Here is a 25,651-nt window from a genome sequence, read left to right on the forward strand (position 1 = left end):
CATGCCTTACAGAAAATGTATCTATTTGATTTTCATTTCCCTAAACTAAATAATAAATGTCTGTTTCTTCTCTCTTTTCTGTGATCTCTAAATTCTCTACACAGTACATGTTGCTAATAGTGATGAATACAAAAAAAAAAACAATATTTAAGACACAATTTCATAAGTTTTTTTAGCAAGAGACACTAGCACTGAGATGCTCCTGTGCTCTAGATGGATAACACCAACCTATCAATTATATATTATTCCTTCTCTCTCCAAAGCCTATCCTTTCAGATTCCTTCCTTTCACAATTCTATTACTTATAATAAATATCTAAACAACAAGATTTATTAAACAGTTAATGGAATGGAAATAACATTTGGGGTTTATGCAACATCCATTTTAAAAACAAATAATGCATGATAACACAAAATAACAATGTTGATCTGGTGCTAGACATCAAATATGGAATTAGGTCATCAACCCTAGAGGATGTCTAGAGGATGGCTGAGTGAGCAAACTCAATTTTAAGATGCAGGTTGCTTCACAACAGAGTAACTAAAACACTCAGAAAAAAACAGACATCACCCCTTTCTAGAGAACATAAAATGGCATATTACTGCTCTCTTAAATAAACTTTCAATATATAAAAGATAAAATATAACCAATGCTTAATTATGTATGCTAAAAGAGACAAACTAGTGATGAATAAAAAATTTCTAAAAATCAATTATATTTGGCTTTGGAATATTCTACATGATTTTATTTTTCTAATTAAGTTGCACTGGAACTTAATTGCCAATTAACAATGCATTGGAAATCTGTGAGTATACTCAGACAAAACAGAGACAGTACAGAAGGTGCTGGTGACAGGAAAATGCCCTCTTTATTAAATTTTAAAAAGGTTTGTAACAAATAAACAACCATTGTTCACAAAAATGTATTGTCTAAGCTAATTGTATAGTTGCCTCTTAAGAGTTATCTGATTTCTACTAAATGTTTGTGCTTATGGATATGAGCTAAAGTAAAATTAGTATCACATATATTTTCAAGCCCAAGAATGCTTCTTTGAAAAGATTTATAAATCTATTTTAAGTATGAATCTATAATATTATAGATCTTTTATTTTCCCTAAGAACAGCCAAACACAATATTTTTTTTACAATCAGTAGTATTTGGTGTTATCACATATTTGTACATTCATCACTTCTTTCTTAGAGCAATTTCATTATTCCAATAATAATAAACAAAAAACAAACAAAAGTCATCACCTCTCAATTTCTCTATGCTTCGCCTGCCACGCACAGCTGCTGTTCTGTGTCCTTCTCTCTAGTATATTTATATTTATATTTTGTAAAAACAATTTTATTTATGCAATATCACCGATATTCGTGTTTTACATGAGGTTTTACTATTTTTTAGAGTCTCATGCTATGGTCTTTAGCTTTTCTTCTAGTAATATACACAACCTCAGATTTTCCCTTTCAACCACTGTCATATCCATACAATAGCACTGCTAGTTACAAACACCATGATATGCTTTCACCATTTCTATTCATTTCAAAAGATTTACAAACACACTTTTTACTGTTTCTACACAGATTAACCCTCAGCTTTCCACTCTCTACCCTCCTATTTTCGGGTGACCTATATTCTAATTATTAACTCCATGAGGTTACACAGTATATTTAGTTCATAACAGCACAATCATACAGTATTTGTCCTTTTGTAAATAAATGCTTTTGAGTCACCTATGTAACCATCCCCTTATCCTGCTTTTTATTATCTCAAAGTAATTAACTGCCTAATGTTCTATTATCCATAATCCTTTATTTAAAATTCTTAAATAGAAGCTTAGAAAATCAAAAGTTTTCTCATAACTTAATTGGTGCCCTGTCGTGAAGTGACATGAGACAATTTATGGTTCTTATTTATCACATTAGTATGGAAATGCATGTATTTTACTGTAGAAATACTGAGTATAATTCAAAGGTGCTGCAAGACCCTGATTGTGATGTTAAAAAAATATATAGAATATGCATGAAATACCTTTCTAACTTCTGAAAAAAAATCTGAATTCCAAAACATATATGATCCTAGGTTTTGGATAAGGAATTTTGTGAACCTGTATTTATTTATGTGTAATACTGTCATCTCTCCATGAGGACGAGAACTTTATCCCATTCACTGTTATATCCACTGGACCTAGAATTGTGCCTGACACATAATAAGTAACGAATATTGTTGAATAATTGAAAAAAAATGATCATATTTAATTAATATAAGCGGAGTCCAAAACAGGGAGGAACTAAAATATTTCTTCAAGTCAGTAATCACCAAATGAGGTTACATTATATATAGGTCTCTGATCTCATATTTACAATTCTGAAATAGAAAAAGCTTTGAAAATAAAAGTTTTGTCATTATTGTTTATTTTCTGGAAACTTAAGATTTCTAGCAAACTGGTAAAGTTTGAATAAATAGAAACATTTAAAGACTTTGAATTCCTGAAGGGCAAAGAGGGTTTTAGTAATCTTTGTATCACCTAGTAAAGTAGCTGACCCATAGTAGGTACTCAACATATATTGTTAGAATGAACACTGAAAAACAAGAATGGGGATTTACTCCATTTAATAAATAAATGTTGATTACTGCCATTCTATTAGGTCTAGAATACAGCCAAGAACAAAACAATGTTTCTCCCTGCCTTATGAATCGTATTACACTTTAGTTGAGAAGGCAGACATTGAGTAAGTAGAGGTGTGATGAATATTACAAAAAGAAACCATAGATTGTATAAAAGGGGTACCTAGCCTAAGCTGAGAGGTCATGGAAACTCTGTATCTCTAATCAAGGATTTTGGACATTATTCTAAGGGCAATGAGAAGAATTGGTGGGGCTAGAGGAGTGTTAGACAAAGGAATTATTACATCTCATTTAGTTTTTTAAGGAACACCCAGGCTTCCATTTACTGAGCACTTACTATGTACTAAGCATACTATCTTGTTCAGTCATCCCAAAATGGAACTTATATTTCCAAGGTGTAGCTGGCAGCTGATCACCATCCCTGCCTAGAACAATAGAAAAGCCAAATAAAATACAAAAATAATCTATTTGAAGGCAGAAAAGAATTGCTGAGGGAACAAGAACTAGAGGAAATGAAAATTGAGAAAAAGAAAAATCTTGACAGATGGGCTGGTTTCTGCGGCCACTTTTCCCCCCTGAGATCATTAGCCTATTCTGAGAATGGACAGAAGTCTGAGAATCAGAACAAAAACCAGTACAATGCCTGGCAGAAGGCTACTGAGAGTGGAAACAGAAATAAGTAGAGCCTTGCGGAGACTTTGAAGGTCTTAATCACATAGCAAGTTTTTATCTTTAGAAGATTTTCTGTATACTGGACCTCTGTAGGGTGTGAGGCTAAAAATATAAGCAGAAAACTTGTGGAAAAAGTTTTTCAGCAGCCTAACAAGGCAAATGGGATCCAAAAGGGATCCAAAGGGGAAAGGACCTACAGAATACATCAAATTCTTAGTTAAAACCCTGAACAGCCAGAGAAGAACCTGAAGAAGATTGAGACTAAGAAGCTAAAACTCAGCCTCAACAAAGCACATTTCCTGATTGAATCAAGTAGAGGGGATAAGGAACTTGCTATAAAGGAAGATAGTCTCTGGATGCCCTATAATTTTTCAGACATAGTGCCTGCCATTTGAAAAAAATTTACTAGGTATACCAACAGACAAATTCACATAAACAAAAGCTAAGAGAAATAACACAATAGAAAGAGATGTACAGGAGATCCAGATATCAGTGTCAACTGACAAGGACTTTAAAATATATGAGTTACATGTTTAAGAAAACAGAGGAAAAAATGGGCAAGATTCAAGAAAAATACAGAATTTTATATGAGAAGTGGAATCAATAAGAAAAAGAACCATTTGGAAATCTTAGAACTAAAAAATACACTATGTAAATAAGCACTCAGTAGATGGATTTAGCAGAAGAGAAGCCGGATAAACAGGATTAGTAAAATGGAAGACAGTCAAAAGAAAATATTCAAACTGAAGCACAGAGAAGACATAATGGGAAATAGAAATAAATGGAACTCAGTGAAAAGGACATATATATATATAGACACATATATATGTAAACTGGAGTCTAAGAAAGAAAGGAGAGAGAGAAATGTAGCAGAATAAATATCGGAAAAGATAATGGTCAAGAATTTTCCAAAACTGTTGAAAATTATCAACCTAATATTTAAGAAGCCCCACAAATCCAAAATAGAGTGAATTAAATAATAATAAAACAAAAACAACAATAACATACCAAGGTACATCTTAGTAAGACTGCTGAAAACCAGAGACATAAAGAAAATGTTAGAAGCAGCCAAAATGCAGTTGAGACCTACATTCAGTGAGCAACAAAGATTGATGGCTGGCTTCTCAACAAAAACCAAAGATGCCAGAAGATGATGGAATAATGTCTTATCATGCAGAAAGAAAATTACTGTCAATCTAGAAATCTATGCACACACATACAAAATTTACCTGAAATAAAAAATCATCAGACAAATAAAAAATAAGGAATTTATCACCAAAAATCCTGCACTAAGAGAAATACTAACAACAGTTCTTATGGTAGAAGGAAATTAATCCAAAATGGAAATATGGAAATGCAGGAGGGAATGATGAGGAACAAAAAAGGATAAAAATGTTATTAAGCAGCAATAAATATTGACTATATTGATGCTAGAAAATAATAGTTACACCTTGTGGGATATAAAAGTACATAGAGGGAAGCGGACTTGACCCCGTGGATAGGGCGTCCGTCTACCACATGGGAGGTCTGCAGTTCAAACTCTGGGCCTCCTTGACCCATGTGGAGCTGGCCCACGTGCAGTGCTGATGCACGCAAGAAGTGCTGTGCCACGCAGGAGTATCCCCTGTGTAGGGGAGCCTCACACGCAAGGAGTGTGCCCCATAAGGAGAGTCACCCAGCGCGACAGAAAGTGCAATCTGCCTAAGAATGGCACCGCACACACGGAGAGCTGACACAACAAGACGACACAACAAAAAGAAACACAGATTCCCGTGCCGCTGACAACAACAGAAGCAGACAAAAAGAACATGCAGCAAATGGACACAGAGAACAGACAACTGGGGGGGGGGAAGGGGAGAGAAATAAATAAAATAAATCTTAAAAAAAAAAAAAATTGATAAACCCCAACAAAAACTGTTCAAAAAGACATACACACACACCATACACACTTATGCAAGCACAAATTACCATTATAAAAAATGGCAATGGGTTTTTCAAACATTAAAAAGACAACAAAAGTTTATTATAAACAACTTTAGACCAATGATTTGTAAAATTTAAATGAGCAAAACCCTTAAAAAACTATTGACAAGAGAAAAAATAAAAATATGAATACTGCGATATCCATTAAAATTGAATCAGCTGGGAAGCGGATGTGACTCAAGTGATAGAGCTTCCACCTACCATATGGGAGGACCTGAGTTTGATCCCTGGGGCCTCCTGGTGAAAAAGAAGAGGAGGAAGCGTGCCCACACAGCAAGCCAGTGCCTATACAAGTGCCTCTACGAGTGCCCGCATGGTAAGCAGTGCCCACATGAGTGCCCGCGTGGTGAGCCAGTGCCCCATGCAAATGAGTCACACAGCAAGATGATGATGCATCAAAAGAGAGACAAGGGGAGGGTCAAGGTGAAGTGCAGCAAAAACCAGGAACTGAGGTGGCACAATTGACAGGGAACTTCTCTCCCCATCAGAGGTCTCCAGGGTCGAATCTTCGTGAATCCTAGAGGAAAGAAAATAAGAAGAAAAGACAACTCGAACAGCAAAAACAGCAGGGCAGGAGGAAGGGAACAGGAGAAAATAAACAAATAAATTGTTTTCTAAAAATTGAATCATTTATTAAAAATCTTGTCAACACCATATTGAAGAACAAAGTTGGAGGACTAACACAAGCTGACTTCAGACAGTGCAATGTTTGCAAAAGGGTAGACAAATAGATAAACGGAACTGAATAGAGAGCCCAGAAATAAACACACACAAATATAGTCAACTGACTGTTGACAAAGGAACAAAGGCAATTCAAACTAGAAAGGAAGGTCTTTTCAAGAAATGGTGCTGGAACAACTGTACAACCTCATGTAAAAAAAAATCTAGACCAAGACTTTATATCTTTCACAAAACTTAAGTCAATATGAATCATAGACTTAAATGTAAAAGACAAAACTATAAAACTTCTAGAAGGTGACACAGGAGAAAATCTAGGTGACCCTGGGTTTGGTGATGAGTTTTTAGATACAACACCAAAAACAGGATCCACGAAAGAAAAAATGGATAAGATGGACTTGATTGAAATTAAAAACTTCTGCTCTAGGAAAGACACTGTTAAGAGAATGAAAAACAAGCCACAAATTGGGAAAAAATATTTATAAAATATATTTCTGATAAAGGACCTGAGTACAAAATATACAAAGAATTCTTAAAACTCAATAATAAGAAAACAAATAATCCAATTGAAAAATGGGCAAAAGATCTGAATAGACACCTCATCAAAGAAGACGTACAGATGGCACATAAGCATATGAAACAATACTCAACATCTTATGTCATTAGGGAATTACAAGTTAACTAAAACAATGAGAGGTTATTATATATCTATTAGAATGGTTAAAATTGAAAACACTGACAACATTAAATGCTGACAAGAAGATGCAGAAACAAACTCACTAATTGCTGGTGGAATGCAAAATGGTTCAGACACTTTGGAAGACAGTTTGGTAGTTTCTTATAATGCTAAGCATAGTTTTATCATATGGTACAGAAATTACACTCCTTGGCATTTACCCAAAATGAACTGAAAACTGTGTCTGCAGAAAACTGGCACACAAGTATTTACAGCAGTTTTATTCGTAATTGCTAAAACTTGGAACCAATATGTCCTTCAATAGGTGAATGAATTAATAAACTGTGGTACTACCATACAATGGAATATTATTCAGTGATAAAAAGAAAAGAGCTCTCAAACCACATAAAAGAACCTTGAATGCATATTGCTAAGGGAAAGAAGCCAGGCTGAAAAGGCTACATATCTTGTATGACACCAACTATATGACAAAAGGCAAAACTCTGGAAACAGTAAAGAGAACAGTGGTTGCCAGGGATTCAGGTAAACTTTGGATGTTTTAGGGCAAGGTAACTATTCTGAATAATACTGGCATGATGGTTACATGACATGATACATTTGTCAAAGCCCATAGAATTGTACAACACAAAATAAACTATGTAAACTATGGACTTTAATAATAATGTATCAGTATTGGTTCATCAATAGTAACAAATATACCACAGTAAAGCAAGATGTTAATAATAGGGGTAACTGTGAGGAGTTGGTATATGGGAAATCTGTGCTTTCTGCTCAATTTTTCTGTAAACCTAAAATTGCTTTTAAAAAAGTCCCTTTAAAAACATTCAAAAATTTATTGAGGTGACAACTGTACAACTCCATGATAAAACTAAAAGCCAGTGAGTATACACTTTGGATGGATTGTACAAGGCATGGGACTATATAACACAGTGAACCATGTGGTGGATGATGGACTGTAGTTAACAGGACAAACATGAGAGTATTAATTCTCTCATGAACTATAACAAATGTAGAGTATTAATGCATGGGGTTAATAATAGGAGGTGTATGGAAAAAAAGATACCAAATGGAAGCTATAGACCATAGTAGCAATATTTTGATGATGTTCTTTCATAATCTGTAACAAATGTTCCACAATAATTCAAGGTTGGCGGAATGTGATGTATGGGAATTCTGCATGTTATGCAGAATTGTAAGCTCACAACTTCCCTAATAAAAATATTTTTAGGGAAGCAGGCTTGGTCCAATGGATAGGGTGTCCACCTACCACATGGGAAGTCCTCGGTTCAAACCCAGGGCCTCCTTGACCCATGTGGAGCTGGCTCATGCGCAGTGCTGATGCGCACAAGGAGTGCCCTGCCACACAGGGGTGTCCCCCGCATAGGGGTGTCCCCGTGTAGGGGAGCCCCATGCACAAGGAGTGCGCCCTGTAAGGAGAGCTGCCCAGTGTGAAGGACAGTGCAGCCTGGCCAAGAATGGCGCCGCGCACACGGAGAGCTGACCCAAAAAGATGACGCAACAAAAAGAAACACAGATTCCTGGTGCTGCTGCTAAGGATAGAAGTGGTCACAGAAAAACACACAGCAAATGGGCATAGAGAGCAGACAATGGGGGGTGGGGGGAGAGAAATAAATAAAAAATAAATCTTTAAAAAAAAATTTTTAAATAAAGCCTTATTAATTTTTTAAAAAACTTCCCAAAATGAAAACTCCAAATATAGACTTCATTCAAAAATTTTTCCAAACATTAAAGAAAGAAATCATGCAATCTTACAACATTCTTGCAGTAAATAGAAAAGGAGGGAACATTTTTCTACTCATTTTATGAGGCCAGTATAACCTTAATATAAAACTTGACTAAGACATTATAAGAAAGGAAAACTACAGACCAATCTTTCTTATGGACATAGATGCAGCTCTTAAGCACCTATTATTGGAAGTTTCTGTCACTTAGGATGTAGAAAGCCACAAGAGAATGCCACTCACACTCAAAAAATTAGAAAAAGTGATATAATCTACAAATTTTGAACCCATCGAAAAATTGTAGTAAGACAACCAACTGAACTAAATCCCAAAGAGTAACAAGCTCCTCCAAGGACACATGGGACTCTGAACTATTTCACCTTTGGCAGAGCACAGGAAGAAAATGAAGCCACCGTACAAGAGGAGATGAAGAAATCAGCTAAAATTTTAACTGTTAAACAATAAGTGTGGGCTAGCAGAACTGTTTGGAAGAACTGTTTTGGGAGCCCAAAACATAAGGGAAATTCATATTTGCTGGCATGCTCTTTTCCATAGACCCACACAAAAGATTGGGAGGAAAGCAGGAAACTACAAAGAACTCTCATTTTTTTAACACAAGTGCACAAGAAGGCTAAGGCTACCACTACAGGACAAGCACAGTACTGTGCTACCTTGTCCGGACTCTTCTGACATGTGAGACAAAGGCCCTCAACCTGTAGAGAAGGGTTCAGAAACCATCCCATTCTGAAGACACAGGCTATGTTTCATTGCTTCTGGGAGTGGGGTAGATCAAAAACCCTCTGCCTCATGGGAAGGTAAAAAAAACTCTTTTGGGCCCAAGATCCACCTAGACCAATACAAAACAGAGATAAGCTTCTGCTAACAGAAGGGCAGGAATTTGTCACAGATGCAAGGCAGAGTTTGGGTGTCAAAGGGAAGAAGAGAAGGAATGCTAAGACCCACCCCAAATGAAAAACAATATGGGTTAAGACAGGCCCAGGAGAATAGAGATACCCTGCACCTACCATGAGCCTAGGACAGAGTAACAAACAACAAACCATTGCTGAGGGAGCGACAAGAGTGTGGAGAGAGATCTCCTTCTGTGGCACAGGCAAACAGAGACTTGTGAAAACTAAGGATGGATCAGAAATACCAAGAAAAACACTCTTGTATCCCAGGCCCAATTTTAACAACAGCCCATCACTGGAGGAATCTGAAGACTGTGATAGACTAAAGGTAATGTTGGTAATAACAAAATGCAAACCTAACTTGAGTCTTGAATGGCCCTCACACTCACCAAGGAACACTTGAACAAAATTATCAATCTACTGAACTTAATTGACTTTTTTTTGCATAAATTTTATTTATTTTTTTCTTCTTCTTTATTTTCTTTTAAATTTTACATTAAAAAATATGAGGTCCCTATATACCCCCCATCCCACCCATGCCACCCTTCCACATCAACAAACTCTTCCATCATTGTGGTATATCCATTGCACCCAGCAAATACATTCTGGAGAACCGCTGAAGCCCATGGACAGTGGTCCACATTGTAGTCCACACTCTCCCCCAGTCTACCCAGTGGGCCACGACAAGACACACAATGTCCAGCATCCATCCCTGCAGCACCACCTAGGACAACTCCAAATCCTGAAAATGCCCCAAACCATATCTCTTCTTCCCTCTCCTGACCATCAGCAGCCACCGTGGCCACCCTCGCCACATCACTACTACAATTTCTTCCCTTACTAATCATAATAGTTCCCCACTAGAACACCAGTAAGTCCACTCTAATCCAAACTCTATTCCTCCATCTTGTGGACCTGGGATGGCTATGTCCATTCCCCCTGTCCATCAAGAGGGGGTTTAGATTCAACACGGATGATGGATGCAATTCTCCTGCTTGCAGCTGTAGGCACTCTTGGCTCCCTTAATTGATATTTATAAATGACTTCACCCAACACCACCAGAATGTACATGCTTTTCAAGTGCATATAAAATATTCAACAAGATAGAACTTTTTGGGCCATGAAAGAAACTTCAGCACATTTTAAAAAGCTGAAATCATACAAATTATGTTCTTGACCATAATGAAATTAAACTAGAAATAATACCAGTAAAATAGCCCCAAAGTTGAAAACTTAAAAACAGATTTCTAATACCCATGGTCAAAGAGAAAAATCACAGTAGAAATTTAAAAGAAATTAAACTGAATGAAAATGACAATAGAATATATCAGAATTCATGGTACCCATGATACCCAGCTAAAGCAGTATATATAGAGATATTTGCAGTGTTATATTAGGGGAGATTAAAGTTCTCAAATCAATCATCTAAATTTCCAACTAAAGAACTAGAAAAAAATGTAAATTAAACCCAAAGCAGGGGAGCGGATATGGCCTAAACGGTTGAATGCCTGCTTCCCAGATGGGAAGTCCTGGGTTCAGTTTCTAGTGCCTCCAAAAACAAAGAAACAACAGGCAAATGAATGAAAAAAAAAAAAACAAAAAACTCAAGGGAGCCAATATGGCTCAATGATTGGGCACCATAAGAGCTTTCCACATACAAGGTCCTGGATTCAATCCCTGGCCCGAGAAGAAAGGAAGAAAGAGAAGAAGGAGAAGAAAGAGAAGAGAGAAGAGAGAGAGGAGAGAGAGAGAGAGAGAGAGAGAGAGAGAGAGAGAGAGAGAAAGAAAGAAAGAGGTGCTGGAAATAAAGACATCCATATGCAAAAAAAAAGTCTTGCCTCACACCATATATAAAAATTAACCCAAAATAGATCATAGACCTAAATGTAAAAGCTAAAACTATAAAACTTCTAGAAAACCACATAGGAGAAATTCTTTGTGACCTTGGATTAGGCAAAGATTCTTAGGGAGGACACAAAAAAGCGTGAATCATAAAAGAAGAAATAGATCTTTATGTAGGCAAAATTTAAAACTTTTGCTGTTTGAAAGATCCAGGTAAGAAAATGAAAAAATAAACCACAGACTAGAAAAAACAGTTGTAAAACATATATCTGATAAAGGACTTGTATTATATATAAAGAATCCCCACAATTCAACAAGACAAACCATAATATTCTAAAATGGGCAAAAGATTTGAACAGATTACTTCACCAAAGAATATAGACGCACATGAAAAGAGGCTCAACATCATTAGTCGCTAGAGAAATGCAATTAAAGTTCCAGGGGAAGTGGACTTGGCCCAGTGGATAGGGCGTCTGTCTACCACATGGGTGGTTCAAACCCTGGGCCTCCTTGACCCGTGTGGAGCTGGCCCACGTGCAGTGCTGATGCGCGCAAGGAGCGCTGTGCCACGCAGGGGTGTCCCCACATAGGGGAGCCCCACGCACAAGGAGTGCGCCCCGTAAGGAGAGCCACCGAGCGCGAAAGAAAGTGCAGTTTGCCCAGGAATGGCGCCACACACACAGAGAGCTGACACAAGATGACGCAACAAAAAGAAACACAGATTCCCGTGCCGCTAACAACAAGAGAAGTGGACAAAGAAGAAGGTGCAGCAAATAGACACAGAGAACAGACAACCGGGGGGGGGAAGGGGAGAGAAATAAATAAATAAATCTTTAAAAAAAAAAAAGTTCCAGTGAGATATCCCTACACTTCTTCTAGAAAAGTATATAATAAAAATGAAGAAATAAAAAGTTGACAATATCAAGAGCTATCGATGAGACAAAGCAACTGGAACTCTCATAATTGCTATTGGTAATGCAAAATGGTACAGTCACTTTGGAAAACAATTTGGCAGTTTTTTATAGATTAAATATATGCTTACCATACAACTTAGCATTTACCCATGAGACATAAACAAATATCCATATAAAGACTTTTATGAGAAAGTTTATATCAGCTTTACTCAAAATCTCTAAAACCAGAAAAAACCTTAATGCCCATCAACCAACAGAGAAACAAATCTTGGTACAATCAAACAAAAGAACACTGCAGAACTGCCCCTGATCAAAATGGCAGAGTGAGAAGCTCCAGGGATCTGTCTCCCCACAGAATGTTTGAACAATCAACAAGAACTGTCAGAAACAACTTTCTTAAAGCTCCAGAAAACAATTAAAGGACTGTAGTAACAGGTCAAGTGCCAAATCAAGAAAACGGCTACTTAAAGGCGATATGCTCTCATGGCACCTTGGGAGGTCCCTCCCCAATCCTTCACTGGCATGGCACAGAGCTGGCCCATACTCCCAGTACAGATCCCTGGTCCCAGTACTAGAGGGAATAGAGTAACCCCCGCGCACATTCGGGAAGTATGTATGTGTGGACCAGTCTGTCTGGTGATGGCTTATGGGTCTCACTGTCCCAGAACTTGCCAAACAGCTTGTAGAATTCTTCTACAGAATGTGTAGGAGAGCAATCAAGTCATGCTACCTGGAGCAAGGGATTGCTGGGTATAGGACAAACAGCAGTGCCAGGACTATGAGGAAACTGTTCCTAAGGAAGAGGTGACATTAGTATCCATATAAACAAGGGAATTTCTAGGGCCAAATGTACATGCCCAAGACAAGATGCATGCCCAAAAAGGACCAGGGAGGCCCAGACTCTTTGGCCTGGAGATATTCTCTAAACTGTTTGCATGAATAAGCTGTGAAGGAGAGCACTCACACAGACCAATCTGCAGAGACTGGGAAATGTGTTTTCTTTTTTACCTTCTTTTATTTACGTATGTATGTTATATACATATGTGTGTATGTATGTATGTATGTTAGCTCCTGGCATTCAAGGAAAGCTTTTAATAATATTAGCTGGATACAAGCCTAAGAAGAGGTGTCTCAGAGTCTAAACCCTAGAAATGACACTTTAAATTATTAAAATGTCCAGGTTTCAACAAAAGATTATAAAACATATGTAGAAACAGGAAGTGATGGCTCAGGTGTATTAGTCAGCTAAAGGATGCTGATGTAAAATACCAGAAATCTGTTGGCATTTATAAAGGGTGTTTATTTGGGGTAGAAGCTTACAGTTACAAGGCCATAATGAGCAGGTTACTTTCCTCACCAAAGACTGTTACCACAAGTTGGAGCAAGATTGTTGCCAGTCTCTGTAACGGTTCAGCCTTTCTCTTCCTCTGAAAGCTGTGGTCCCAGCTTCTTCTAATCTCAGCTGTAGGCTATCAGGCTTGGCTCTCTTCCAGGGCCTCTGCTGAGTCTATGGAGCTGTCTCTATTCCTCTGTGTTCTTCTCCTGTGTGTCTACTTCCACGTGAGCATCTCCAAGGGGGCTGGGTCGCACTCTAATGACATTGTTAGATTAGAGCCCTAATCTTAACATAATTTAATCAGACGTCTCAGCTGAATCTAGTATAATCAAAAGGTTATGCCAGAAGAACCAACCAGTTTACAAACATAATCTATATTTCTTTTTGGAATTCATAAACAATATCAAACTGCTATACCAGGCAAAGAATATTAAAATATTAGAAACCATCGGTGAGGAGGATCAGATCCAGGTTATTCCAAAGACTTTAAAAATGGTCTTAAAAATGCTCAAAGACCTAACGGAAAACATGGCTAAAGAACTTAAGGAAATCAGGAAAATGATAAATGAGCACAAAGAGAATATCAATACAGAGATGAAAATTATGAAAAGGAACCAAACAGAGCTGAAGACCAATGTAACAGAAATTTAAAATTCCCCAAGAGAGGTTCAACAGCAGATTCAAGTTGGCCGAAGAATCAATAACCTTGAAGATAAGACAACTGATATCATCCAATCTGAGGATCAGAAAAAGGAAAGAATGAAGAAAAGGGAAGAGAGCCTGAGAAACCTGTGGGACACCATCACGCATACCAACATATGCATTGTGGGTGACCCCAGAGAAAGGGGCAGGGAGAATATTCAAAGAAATAATGACTGAAAACTTCCCAAATTTAACAAAAGATATGAATATGCACATCCAAGATACTAAAAAACTCCAAACAAGATAAATCCAAGAAGACCCACACTGCACCATGTTATAATCAAACAGTCAAAAGCCAGAGATAAAGAGAGAATTCTGGAAGCGACAAAAGAGAAGCAACGTTTCACATGCAAAGGAACCTCAATAAGATTAAGTGCTGATTTCTCACTGGAAACCATGGTGACAAAAAAGCAATGGGAAGACATATTTTAAATGCTCTAAGCAAAAACTTGCCAACAAAGAATTCCATATCCAGCAAAATTGACTCTTCAAAAATGCAGGAGGGATTAAGACATTCCCAGATAAACAAACCTGAGTTCATTATCCCTATACCAGGCCTACAAAAGATGATAAAGGGAGTTCCACAGGTTGAAAGGGAAGGACAGTAGATAACTGACTGAAGCCACATGAAAACATAAAGGTCTGCAGTAAAGATAATGATGTGGGTAAATATAATTGCCAGTACTATTATATTTTTTTCTTTGTAACTCCACTTTTTATTTCCCACAGAATCTAAAAGGCAAAGGCATAAAAAGTAATGCTAAATTAATGGCTTTGGACTCAATGTATAAATATGCAACTTGTGATAAGAACTACATAATGGTGAGGGAATGGAGGGATATCGGATCACAGTTTATGGATGCTGTTGGAGTTAAGTTGGTATCAAAACAAGTAAGACTGTTATACATTTACAATATGAAATTTAAGCCCCAGAGTGACCACAAAGAAAATGTCAGAGAATATGCAAACTCAACTCATAGAGACAGAAGTAGAACAGGTTAACAGTGGTGGTGGAAGAAGCAATGAGGAGTTCTGTTTGGGTTGAAAAGAAAGTTCCTTCCAGTAATAGTTGGTGGTGAGGGTACAGCAACATCCTGAATGTGATTAATTCCACTGAACGGTACACATAGAAGAAGTTGGTATGGGAAGATTTATGTTGAATATACATTTCTACAATTAAAGAAAAGGATAAAGAGATAAAGGCAGTTAAGTGTACATTCTTGAGACTTAAAAAAATGGAATATAGAATGTAAGATTTACATCAATGTTAAATTTCTTGAGCTTGTAACAGAAACCAGGCACCAAAGTCTACATACTGTATGATTCTATTTATATGACACAAAAAAAGGTAAAGAACTCCCAATTATTCTATGCATCCGTAGTGCCTACCAAATTAGAAAGCATTCAATAAATCCTGAGTGGACGAACAGCAGGGGAATCATTGGAGAGAGAGTACGGTGCAAGAAGATGATGGACATGGAAGCAAAAGGAACCCTGTGCGCCCACACCCACCCACTGGACGAAAAAGATGAAGGGAGGCGTGGTTCCAAACTACCTTCACCAAGTCCAGCAGCTTAAAAAAAAAACAAAAACACACCCTTCAAACAAGTACAGGAATAGATAAAAGAACGAGTAGTTTCAAGCGTTTCTCTAGCCTCAAGAAAGGCGTGATGCGCCCGCCCATCCCCTCCTTCCTTTTAAAATTCTAGTTACCCCACGCCCGAGGTTGAACAAGTGGAGCTTGCACCTCTAAAGCGGAGGAGGGGGTGGGGGGTTCCGTGCACCGCAGCGGCTCAGGAGAGACCAGAGACAGATCCCGGCTCAGGTTCTGGGGATACAGAAGGGGACGCGGTAACATCACGGCCCCGCCCGTCTCCTTCCCTTCCCACTCGGCCTCACTTACCCAGGCCTGCCTCTCCAGCTGAGCGTACAAATTGGAGCCTTTGAGCTTTTGGACTATCTGGGCAATAATGAGAGACAAATCGGAGTCCTCCTGCAACATTTCCCCTACCCTAAGCCCGCCAAACCGCGGGAACAAGCCACCAGGGCGTAGAGATGGGGCTACCGGGTCGCACTCCGGGCGGGTGACACTTGTCCCGGCCCTTATTACGCTAGGACTCCTCTGGCGGGCGTTACCAAGCAACCGCCGGGCTGTGTGTCCTTCGCTCTCAGATCCTCCCTGCTCCTGGAGGCCAGGACACCTCAGTTCCGCTGGCCGAAAACGACCTGCGGTGGCAGCGTTTTATTCCATTGTTCCAGCTTAGTCTGTGGTTGAGAGGTGAGCAGAGAAGCTCTTTCCTCCGAAGCCACAGCACCTCTGATGCACGAAGAGAACCCAGAGAGTTTTGTGTTGCACTGTGAAGGATCATTCCTTTTTCCTCTCAATCTGCAGAAACAGGGTTGTACACAATGATACAGCAAATTGCACCCAAGAATTATCTGGTTTCACCTTCAGGCTCTGACATAACTGGGCAAGATGCTTAAATTTTATAATTCACTTTCTGCCTCTGTAAAATAATACCCAGTTCACAGTATATTGTGATGATTAGCTGAATTAATAATTGCAGAGATGCCTAGCACTGTACATAACACTTTATTTCCCCTTGTTTCTTGTATTCCCTGTAAATACACAATCACTCTTAGTCCAACAGATAGAACTTAAGCAAAGAACACTTATAGGTAGGTTTTTTGCAAAGCATAGGCAATTCAAGAAAGAATAAGACATTATCCCAGTCTGTAAGGAATTCACAGTGTACATTCCTTTTCTTCCATTTAATCATTCATTCACTCATTTATTCATGATTCATTTAGACTTCAATTTACTGAACATGTATGCACAAAGACCTGTGTGGGCACAGAGGTAAATAAAACGTGGTTCTTGCCTTGTTTTAAGAATATATATCCTTGATATAAAGAAATATATCAAAGATTTGTAGGTGAACTAGAAGTAGCTGATTTAACTTATTGTATGACATTCTCAAAGGCCAAAAGCAGCTAGAAAGAGGCATAAGGAATAACACACACATTAGAATAACTTCATCAAAATAATGAAGAATTAATTTCAAATGTGATGTGCATATGTTTTACACACAGCAAAGGCAGGGTTTCAAGAAAACAGACCAGTATTACTGCAAAACCTACCCTAGACTGACTACATTAAACTTTAATGTGTATAGGAATCATGTGGGATCTTGTTAAATCAAATGCAAATTCTGATTCAGTAGGTCTCTTGTGAGACCTGATAGTCTATTTCTGACAAACTCCCAGGTAATTGTGATGCCAGTGGTCCAAAGACTACATTTCTGAATAGGAAAGGGCTAGAGCAGATAAAAATAAAGGAATCCAAAGGGACCAGACCCCTGGCATCTCTGCAGTACATCCTGACATGTGTAACAACACTTTATGGAATATTTTTTTATCCCCCCCCCCCCCTTGTGGCTTTTTGTGCACTGTCTACTCTCCGTGTCCATTCGCTGTGCGTTCTTCTGTGTCTGTATTTATTCATTTTATTTCCCCTCTTCCCTTATGCTTGCTTGCTGTCTGCTTTTTGTGTCTGTGTCCATTTGCTGCGTGCTCTACTGTGGTTTTTTTTCCTTTTGCTTGTCTCCCTTTTTTGTTGTGCCACCTTGCTGAGTTGGCTCTCTGCAGGGCTTGCAGGCCAGGTGGCAGTTCCCGGCGTCTGCCGGGTGGCACTCTGCGGCGCTTGGGGGACTGGGCAGCTCTCTGCAGCATGCGGGCAAGCCTGCCTTCACAAGGAGGCCCCAGGATGTGAACCTAGGGCCTCCCATATGATAGGCGGGAGCCCAACTGATTGAGCCACAGCCGCTTCCCCTTATGGAATATTTTGATAGTAAATACAGATCCCAAATAGCCCATTTGGTAAAGTTTATTTATTAAACTAACTTTGGAAAGGGGTAGACAGGAAAAAACAAAGCACTAAAAGGCAAAGAATGACAGACACTCTACAAAACAAGTGAATCCTACAAAACATTCTCCTACAATGCAGATGAGTAGATCTCCTCAATTCTTCACAATCCTTCCACCTTCCTAACCCCTTACCTGCTCATGAATCTCCACCACAAACCTTACTTTGAACAAAAAATAGAAAAGGAAACTGTGCAGACAGTTCTTTTGAAATTGTAAGGGATGCAGCAATTTCTAAAGAGATAAGGATACTTAGGTTGAGAAAGGTCATCAATTGAGGAGAAAGAAGATGAAGGTATGGTACAGAAGAAAAAAAAAATCACTGTGCACAGAGTCAGAATAAATACAAGTTCTATTCATACTATTTGCTCTTGGGATTGCATGAGCTCAGAGCATCAACTTTTTATCTATAACAAGAGGGTAAAATACTCACCTGAGGGGTTAGTGTAAGGAGCAAATAAGACTACACACCTATTAAAATTGAAATAATTAAATAAAAATAATGCCCAGTTTTATTGACAAGGGAATGGAAACTAAATAAATGTTGCAATGACATAGAAGTGCCCAGCACAATTCTTCAGACATACAGAAGCTGAAAAAAACTTTTTAAATGAGAGAACAATTGGTAGTCTGAAAGCAGGAACTAAGAAGTTTCCATTTGATTTTAAAAGTATACCCAAGCAAAAAATTTTAATCCTAATTTTTAGAAAATTGTTTCTTACATGCATAGAAGTAGGTGCACTGGAGACCAATTCAATTCTAGATTGCCCTCTGCTCCCTTTTCCCAATTCAATTTAGCAAAACTTTTTGGAACACTTGCTCTGTGCCAGGAATGGCAGAGAATACAAAGAGGAGTAAGAAATGGTCCCTTCTCTCAAGGAATTAATCCCAAAGGAATGATAAGGCCAATATACAAAGAGCCATAATGATAGACAGACTCCTTCAAACTCCTGCCTGTGCTTCCTGGAAATGTATTACTTTGAAGGCATTGTCCCATAATAAATTGAAGGTGCAGAGTTCATCTCCACCCCACAATGGAGGAGCTTTGCCTTGAAAGTCTTTACTCTCCCCAGGGTGAGTGGGGATTGGAAAAATACTCTATTTCTGACACTTTAGAGTGAACCATGACCCAACCTAATGGGTGAATAGCAAGAGAAACACAATCTTATCTGAGCCACTCAGTGGTTAAAACCATACAAACATTTTTTTTTACTTCAACTTGGATTTATGTCCCCAAATCGTGCAAACAGTTGCCCAGGGGTGGACAGAGAGCTCAATATGGGCCTCCAGGCACCAGACGCCTCCAGCTGTGGGACCTAGAGCTAAAACTTCAGGGCCAGCAGCTTCAGGCCGGGGCCCTCACTGGAAGTGGCTGCCGTGGCCTTCATCCCAGGCTGCAGACGGTGCTGACCCAGCTACTGTGGGTGGAGGTGGAGAGGAACCCCAGCACAGAACATCCTGTTGCTCTCTTCTGCTCCTGGACACAAACCCTCTCTTCCTGAAGCTCCTCTCAGTGGGGAAGGAATGGGCGTGGCCAAGGTCCTGCTACAGAGTTTGAAGTAAAAATTACACACACATACAAATTGGCACTGGAGTCACTGCTGGGGAAATTTTGAAAGGAAGGTGTGTCGGCTGTACCCTGCTCTTGAGATTGACTACTCCCCAAGGCTTCAGCAAAGGAGGGCAGGTCAAAGCCAGACCAGGCCTCTGCCCATATGGTGGTGAGTAGTGAGTTTTCCCATTACTCCAAAAGGAGGAGCCCAAATGGAGCCTTCTGAGTGGAGCCTTCCAAGTCTGTAAACAGTTCAGGTCAGAGCAGGAGCAGAAGCTGGCTGCCATCTCAGCTTCGAACCTCTGGTTGGCGCTGGGGTTGGTGTATACTCAGGAGACTTGAATCTCTGGACTGTCCATGTGCCAGCTGGGACCTGAGCATCAGCAGAGTTGTGACACCTACTCTCTGGTTTGTCGGACTTACCCAGGTCAGCTAACAGGGAGGTGAAGATGGTCAGTCACCACACCAGGGAACCGAGAGTGCCTACAACTGCAAGCCGGAGAATCGCATCCATCATCCATGTGGGATCTAAGACCCCTTTCAATTTAGAGGTGGAATGGACATCACCATTCCAGGGACATCACCATTTTATTGGAGGAGTAAAATATGGATTAGAGTGGACTTACTGGTATTCTACTATAGAACTATTGTGACTCTAGCAATGGAAGAAATTGTGTCATTGATGTAGAAACAGTGGCCACAGTAGTTGCTGAGGACAGGGAGAGAGAAGAGATGTGATGTGGGGGCATTTTCAGGCCTTGGAGTTGTCCTAAGTGATATTGCAGGGACAGAAGCTGGACATTATATATCCTGCCATAACCCACCGAATGGATGGGGGGAGAGTGTAAAGTACAATGTAAATTATAATCCATGCAGTGCAGCAGTGCCCCAAAATGTATTCACCAAATGCAATGAATGTGCCACAATGATGAAAGAGGTTAGTGATGTGAGAGAAGTGAAGGGGTTGGGTGTGAGGTAGATGGGAGCCTCTCATATATTTTAATGTAACATTTTTTGTGATCTATGTATCTTTTTAAAAAAAATTTTTTGAAAACTATACAGAGACAAAATAATATATATTATCAAAATAATATATATTATTTGCTTTATCAAAATTCCCTCAAATTCAAGACAGAGACACTCAGGGTCTACAGGATGGGAAGCTGGGGACTCAATGTTTAGGGTTCTGGGTGCAATCTTTCTCAGATCTACTGTACTTTGATCAATTTTATCTATAATGGTCTATTGGGTTCTTTGCAGGGGAAGATGCGTTTGTAAACCACTGACTACTGGCCTTCTATGAACAAAGATGTGGACCACATGAGAAACACCTTGACAGCCTAACACAAAAATGAGGTACACTTCAGGGATGGATAAGAGCGTGTTCTCACTGTGTTCACATGAGCATGGTTTGCATAAATCTGCAATACAAATTAAAGTATTTTTAACTTGTAAGTACATTAATTTTATTTTTAATTAAATGACAAGTTAAAGTATTTTCAGCAGTTGTTTTAGAAGAGGCAATGATTTTACCATGCTTTATTTGAAGAATACATTGAACTGTACATTGCCAGGAATTCACTTAGAATAGGGGTACTTAAACAGAGGTCCATGGAAAGATTTCAGGGGATCCAGGAGATTGAATTGAAAATTCAAAAAATTTGAAAAAAAAAACTATTATTCTTGTGGGATATGTTGGTGCAGGTGTGATGTATGTATTAAATAATACACAGTATAGGCAAGCTGATGTGGCTGAAGTGATAAGGCTTCTGCCTACCATATGGGAGGACCAGAGTTTGATCCCTGGGGCTTCCTGGTGAAAAAGAAGAGAAAGCGTGCCTGCACCACAAGCCAATGCCTACATGGTAAGCCAGTGCCCACCCAAGTGAGTCACATAGCAAGATGATGACACAACAAAAGAGAGAGGAAGAGAAGAGTCAAGGTGAAGCGCAGCAGGAACCAGGAACTAAAGTGGTGCAGCTAACAAGGAACCTCGCTCCACATCAGAAGTCCCCAGGATTGAATTCCAGTGAATCCTAGAGGAGAAAAAATGAGAAGACCAAAAAAAAAAAGAGAGAGAGAGAGAAAACAGAAGATCACACAGTGAATGGATACAGACAGCAAAAACAGCAGGGGAGGGGGAGGGGGAGAGGAAAGGGGAAGTTAAATAAATAAATAGATAGATAAACAAACACACGGTAGAGTGTGGTTGATATGATTTATTTTGATGTAGCGTGTTCTGAGTACAGTGGATAATTGCCTGACAAAAGCTTATTGAGGATGGTGGAAATGGTTTTACGACGCTGTGGGAAAACTTAAATTTCCAAAGTCTGCCAAAAATTACCATTTGAACAAACGTTGAACTGTGTTATCAAGTATTGAAGTTATTGGAAAGTTGTAAAATGTAATTTTAAATAATCCTAAAATTTAATTTAAAGACATATTGGTGTTGAGGGTCATAAAACTATCGGTCACTATATTCTGAGAAGGGGTCCATAGTTTTCACCTGACTGGCAAAGGAGTCCATGGAACAAAAAAGGTTAAGAACCCCTGCCTTAGAATAAGTAAGAATTGTTATCTGTGACGTATGTTTTGTAAATGTCACAGACCTCACTGTCTTTGGAACAAATGAGTTCATAGGGATATCAATTACCTGTCACTGGATAGGTAGCCCCCATATGTTGGCACAGGACCTTGGGGCCATCTTCAAAGTCTCTTTCCATTAATTCTGAGAGTCCTCAAGAAGTTGTATGTGTGTGCCCAGGAAAAAGACTTCTCATGATCTCCTGCTCTGCCTCCTTGTTGATGTCTGTGCCCTAAAGTCATTGGAAGTGAGAATGTCCCCCTTCTCCACAGTCTTGTCAACTGTGGCTGCTGTGAAAATGGTGTGTTCACTATCTAGGGTGCCGCTTCTTGGTGCTCCCAGAGCTGCAAAACCCCACAGAGGCACACTCTATTCTGCACAGCAATAGGAAGAGTGCTCTCTCCCCATCTCTGGGATTGCTTTGTCACACAGACCCCAAAGCAGCATTGTTTAAACCCCAAGTCCCGCAAAACCCTCTTAAAAAAAGCCCCTTCCAATTCTGCTTGCAACCTCTCTTTACAGTATGGGTCAGACCTCATTTCTAGTCCAGGCTGAGTCAGACCACACTGTGCTCCTTCCCCATAGCTCATGTGTCTAAGCCCAGACAATTGTGCATGAAAGTTTACCTCTAAGGCCATCATTTGAGATTGGTGAGGACTCGTCTACTAGTTCCATGAGTAACCTTAGGGACTGTATTGGCTCCATGTAAAATCCAGTCTCACAAGAGAAAATCCAACTAACAGTGGTTTAAGTCTTATGATAGTTTTTAATCACCAATAATTCTGGAAGAGAGTCCCAAATTTGGTTCAATGTCCCTTTATATCCAAACTCTTTTCTTCTTTTCCATTCTGCCATCCTTAGCCTGTTGGCTTTCACCCACCAGCTTATTGCCTCTGTCACAAGATTTGCCTCTGCATTTCCCAATATCACATCCTCCTACCACAAGGAAGGAGGAAGGGGGCAAAATTAAGGGGCCTCCCTCCCCATTTGAGGAAAGAATACTTTCCCAAGAAGACTTCCCACACATTTTATTGCCTGAATCAGTGTCACATGACCATCTTTAGCTACAAGGGAATCTGGGAAGAGAAGATCTGGCGTTTTAGCCTCAATCCTGGGAGAAGGATGAAGGGGGAGGGAATGGCTGGTTGGTTCTCCATACTGTCCAAAATGACCTCAAGGTAAGAGTAGTACTGTGATATGAATGCTAGTGAATAAGTGAATCTGACTGACATTTGGGCCAATCAGACCACAAATAAAATAAACTACTTAGTGTTCTGCCATCTCCTCATCACTTGCCAATCAGGTCCATAGAATTGGTGTGCACAGTTTAGGACCCAGAATATAAATTATAGTACTTGTCAGTGTGGCATTTTCTCAGTTTGATGGTGACATTTTAAAAGCTAATAACTAATAGGACTGACCCTTCGCAAAATAAGGTCGATGAGTAAAAAATTTATGACAAGAGCAGAACATTTGCAAACATTATCGTAAAAATAGACAAAAACGGTGATTTGTGAAGAAAACAGCTTGTTCAAAAATGGCTTTTAACCAAGATTATTCTCTATTTGTGCAGACAGAACTGAACATTAAGAATACTCTGTTCTCTAATACGATTTCTTCTGCTTATGTCAAAAGAGGGTTTTTCCAGTTAAAAGACATGTCTTGGTTGCTCCAGGCACCACTTGTAGGTTCTGGGTTCACAGCAGAGCAAGAGCCACCTGATTCACTTACTCCTCAATTCTATGATCACAACTCTGCTTTCTTACCTCCTCTAAACTACACCCAACACACACATACACACTTGCACATACATACACTTACACTCAAAGATGTTTCATTTTTTGTTGTATTTATGATTTTATATAGGCTTTCCAATGTTGCTTCTTGGGAAACTTACTATCTGCCTTTTTTAAAGTTTCCTTGAAAGCATAGCAACATGTTTAAGGCAAACATATAGATGAGAATAGAACAACTATGATATTAAATACTTAAGACCAAATGTCAGATTGCATTTGGGCCTGTCCCCATCAATTATGGAAGTTAACAAGTTATCTAGACAGACACAGATGGGGAATTATGGATAAAGTTATAGGGAATTGTGATTTGGAGGTATGTACCCCAGAAAAACATCTTCTTAAACTTAATTGATTCTTGTGAATGTGAACCCAGTATAAGTAGGACCTTCTGATGAAGTTACTTCAGTATAGATGTGGCCCAACTCAATCTGGATGGGTCTTAATTTCTATCACTGGAGTCCTTCATAAGCAGAATGAAACTCAGATAAAGAGAAGAATCTGAAAGTCAATGAAACGCAGAAGAGTAGGGAGAGATAATGAGAGGCTTCCATGTGCATTGCCATGTGCCAGAGGAGCCCAGAACCATAACTCAACAGCAGCCAGTCCCAGAATGTTAGTCTTTTGGAAAAAGCATTGCGTTGATAACATTTTGATTTGGGCTTTTTCCTAGCCCCAAAACCATGAGCTCATAAATTCCCATTGTGTAAGCCAACCCATCGCATGGTATTTGCTTGAGCAGTCAAGGAAACATAGGCTTAGAAGATTATGGGAAGATGGTTATGGACTAACAGGGAGAGCTGAAAGCTCTGACCAAAAAAATGAAGAAAGAGCCAAAAGCTGTCTGAGGGACCTAGTTTGGAGGTCAGCAAACCAGGATAGTGCTATACAACTCCCAGGAGGGTGAGGGACAGAGAGACAAAGAGGTCAAAATGACAAACGTGAGTTAGCAAGCCCCCAAGGTGACTGGGAAGGACTCCCTCACCCCAACCCTAGATATTAAGCTGGAGTAAAACACTTGGATCACTATAGCTGACTGAGAGGGGAAGAGACATCTTCATTCCTGTCAGCTTTTCAAGGGAAAAAAGAGAATGAAGATCAGGGTGCTTTTCTTCAGTGAATTCAGCTGGGAAAGCCTGCTTTGAGTCTCTGATCTGGAAATTCAACACAGGAACGCAGGAAAGCCGAGACTGAAAAAAATCTTCAAGGACTAGTGCACTGACTAGCACCATCTGCTGACTGGTCTGGAAACTGCATGGACCAAATTGTTCACACTCTCTGTATCCAACCCCTGGGAGAAAATCTGTGCCCCACTAGTGAATCCCTGGTCCAATTTTGAAAACTTAAGCTGGGCAATTTTAAAGACTAAGTTGAACTAAATATCAAAGAAGAGCTGTGGGAGAGGGGAAAAAAAAACAATAGGCAAGAGAGAAATTAGCCATCAGAGTAAATTTCCCAATATATTCAGATGCCTAGACATCAGCAAAAAATTACAAGCCATACTAGGAAACAGGAAGAGATGGCCCAGCCAAAGGAACAAACCAAAAATCCTGAAGAGATACAGGATTTAATACAATTAATCAGCGATAATCACACAACTCTCCTAAATCACTTCATAGAATTTAAAGAAAACATGACTAAAGAAAAAAGGATATTAAGAAGACACTGGGATAACATAAAGAACAATTTGAAAGTC

At 39.3% G+C, this 25,651-nt stretch overlaps 1 protein-coding gene across 3 annotated transcripts in view; it reads right to left on the reverse strand.

Moving 5' to 3' along the window:
• The window catches only part of TBC1D19 (TBC1 domain family member 19), a 154,565-nt gene extending 138,316 nt beyond the window's left edge, over positions 1-16,249 (reverse strand). For all 3 annotated transcript variants that reach the window (XM_058300110.2, XM_004452239.5, XM_071217148.1), the window contains exon 1: positions 16,006-16,249. In XM_058300110.2, the coding sequence (XP_058156093.1) occupies positions 16,006-16,104 (99 nt within the window). In that variant the 5' untranslated portion in view covers positions 16,105-16,249. The remainder of the gene's footprint in view (positions 1-16,005) is intronic.
• Positions 16,250-25,651: the final 9,402 nt, after the last annotated feature.

Source organism: Dasypus novemcinctus, chromosome 1 (assembly GCF_030445035.2).
Source record: "Dasypus novemcinctus isolate mDasNov1 chromosome 1, mDasNov1.1.hap2, whole genome shotgun sequence".
Taxonomy (NCBI): Eukaryota; Metazoa; Chordata; class Mammalia; order Cingulata; family Dasypodidae; genus Dasypus; species Dasypus novemcinctus.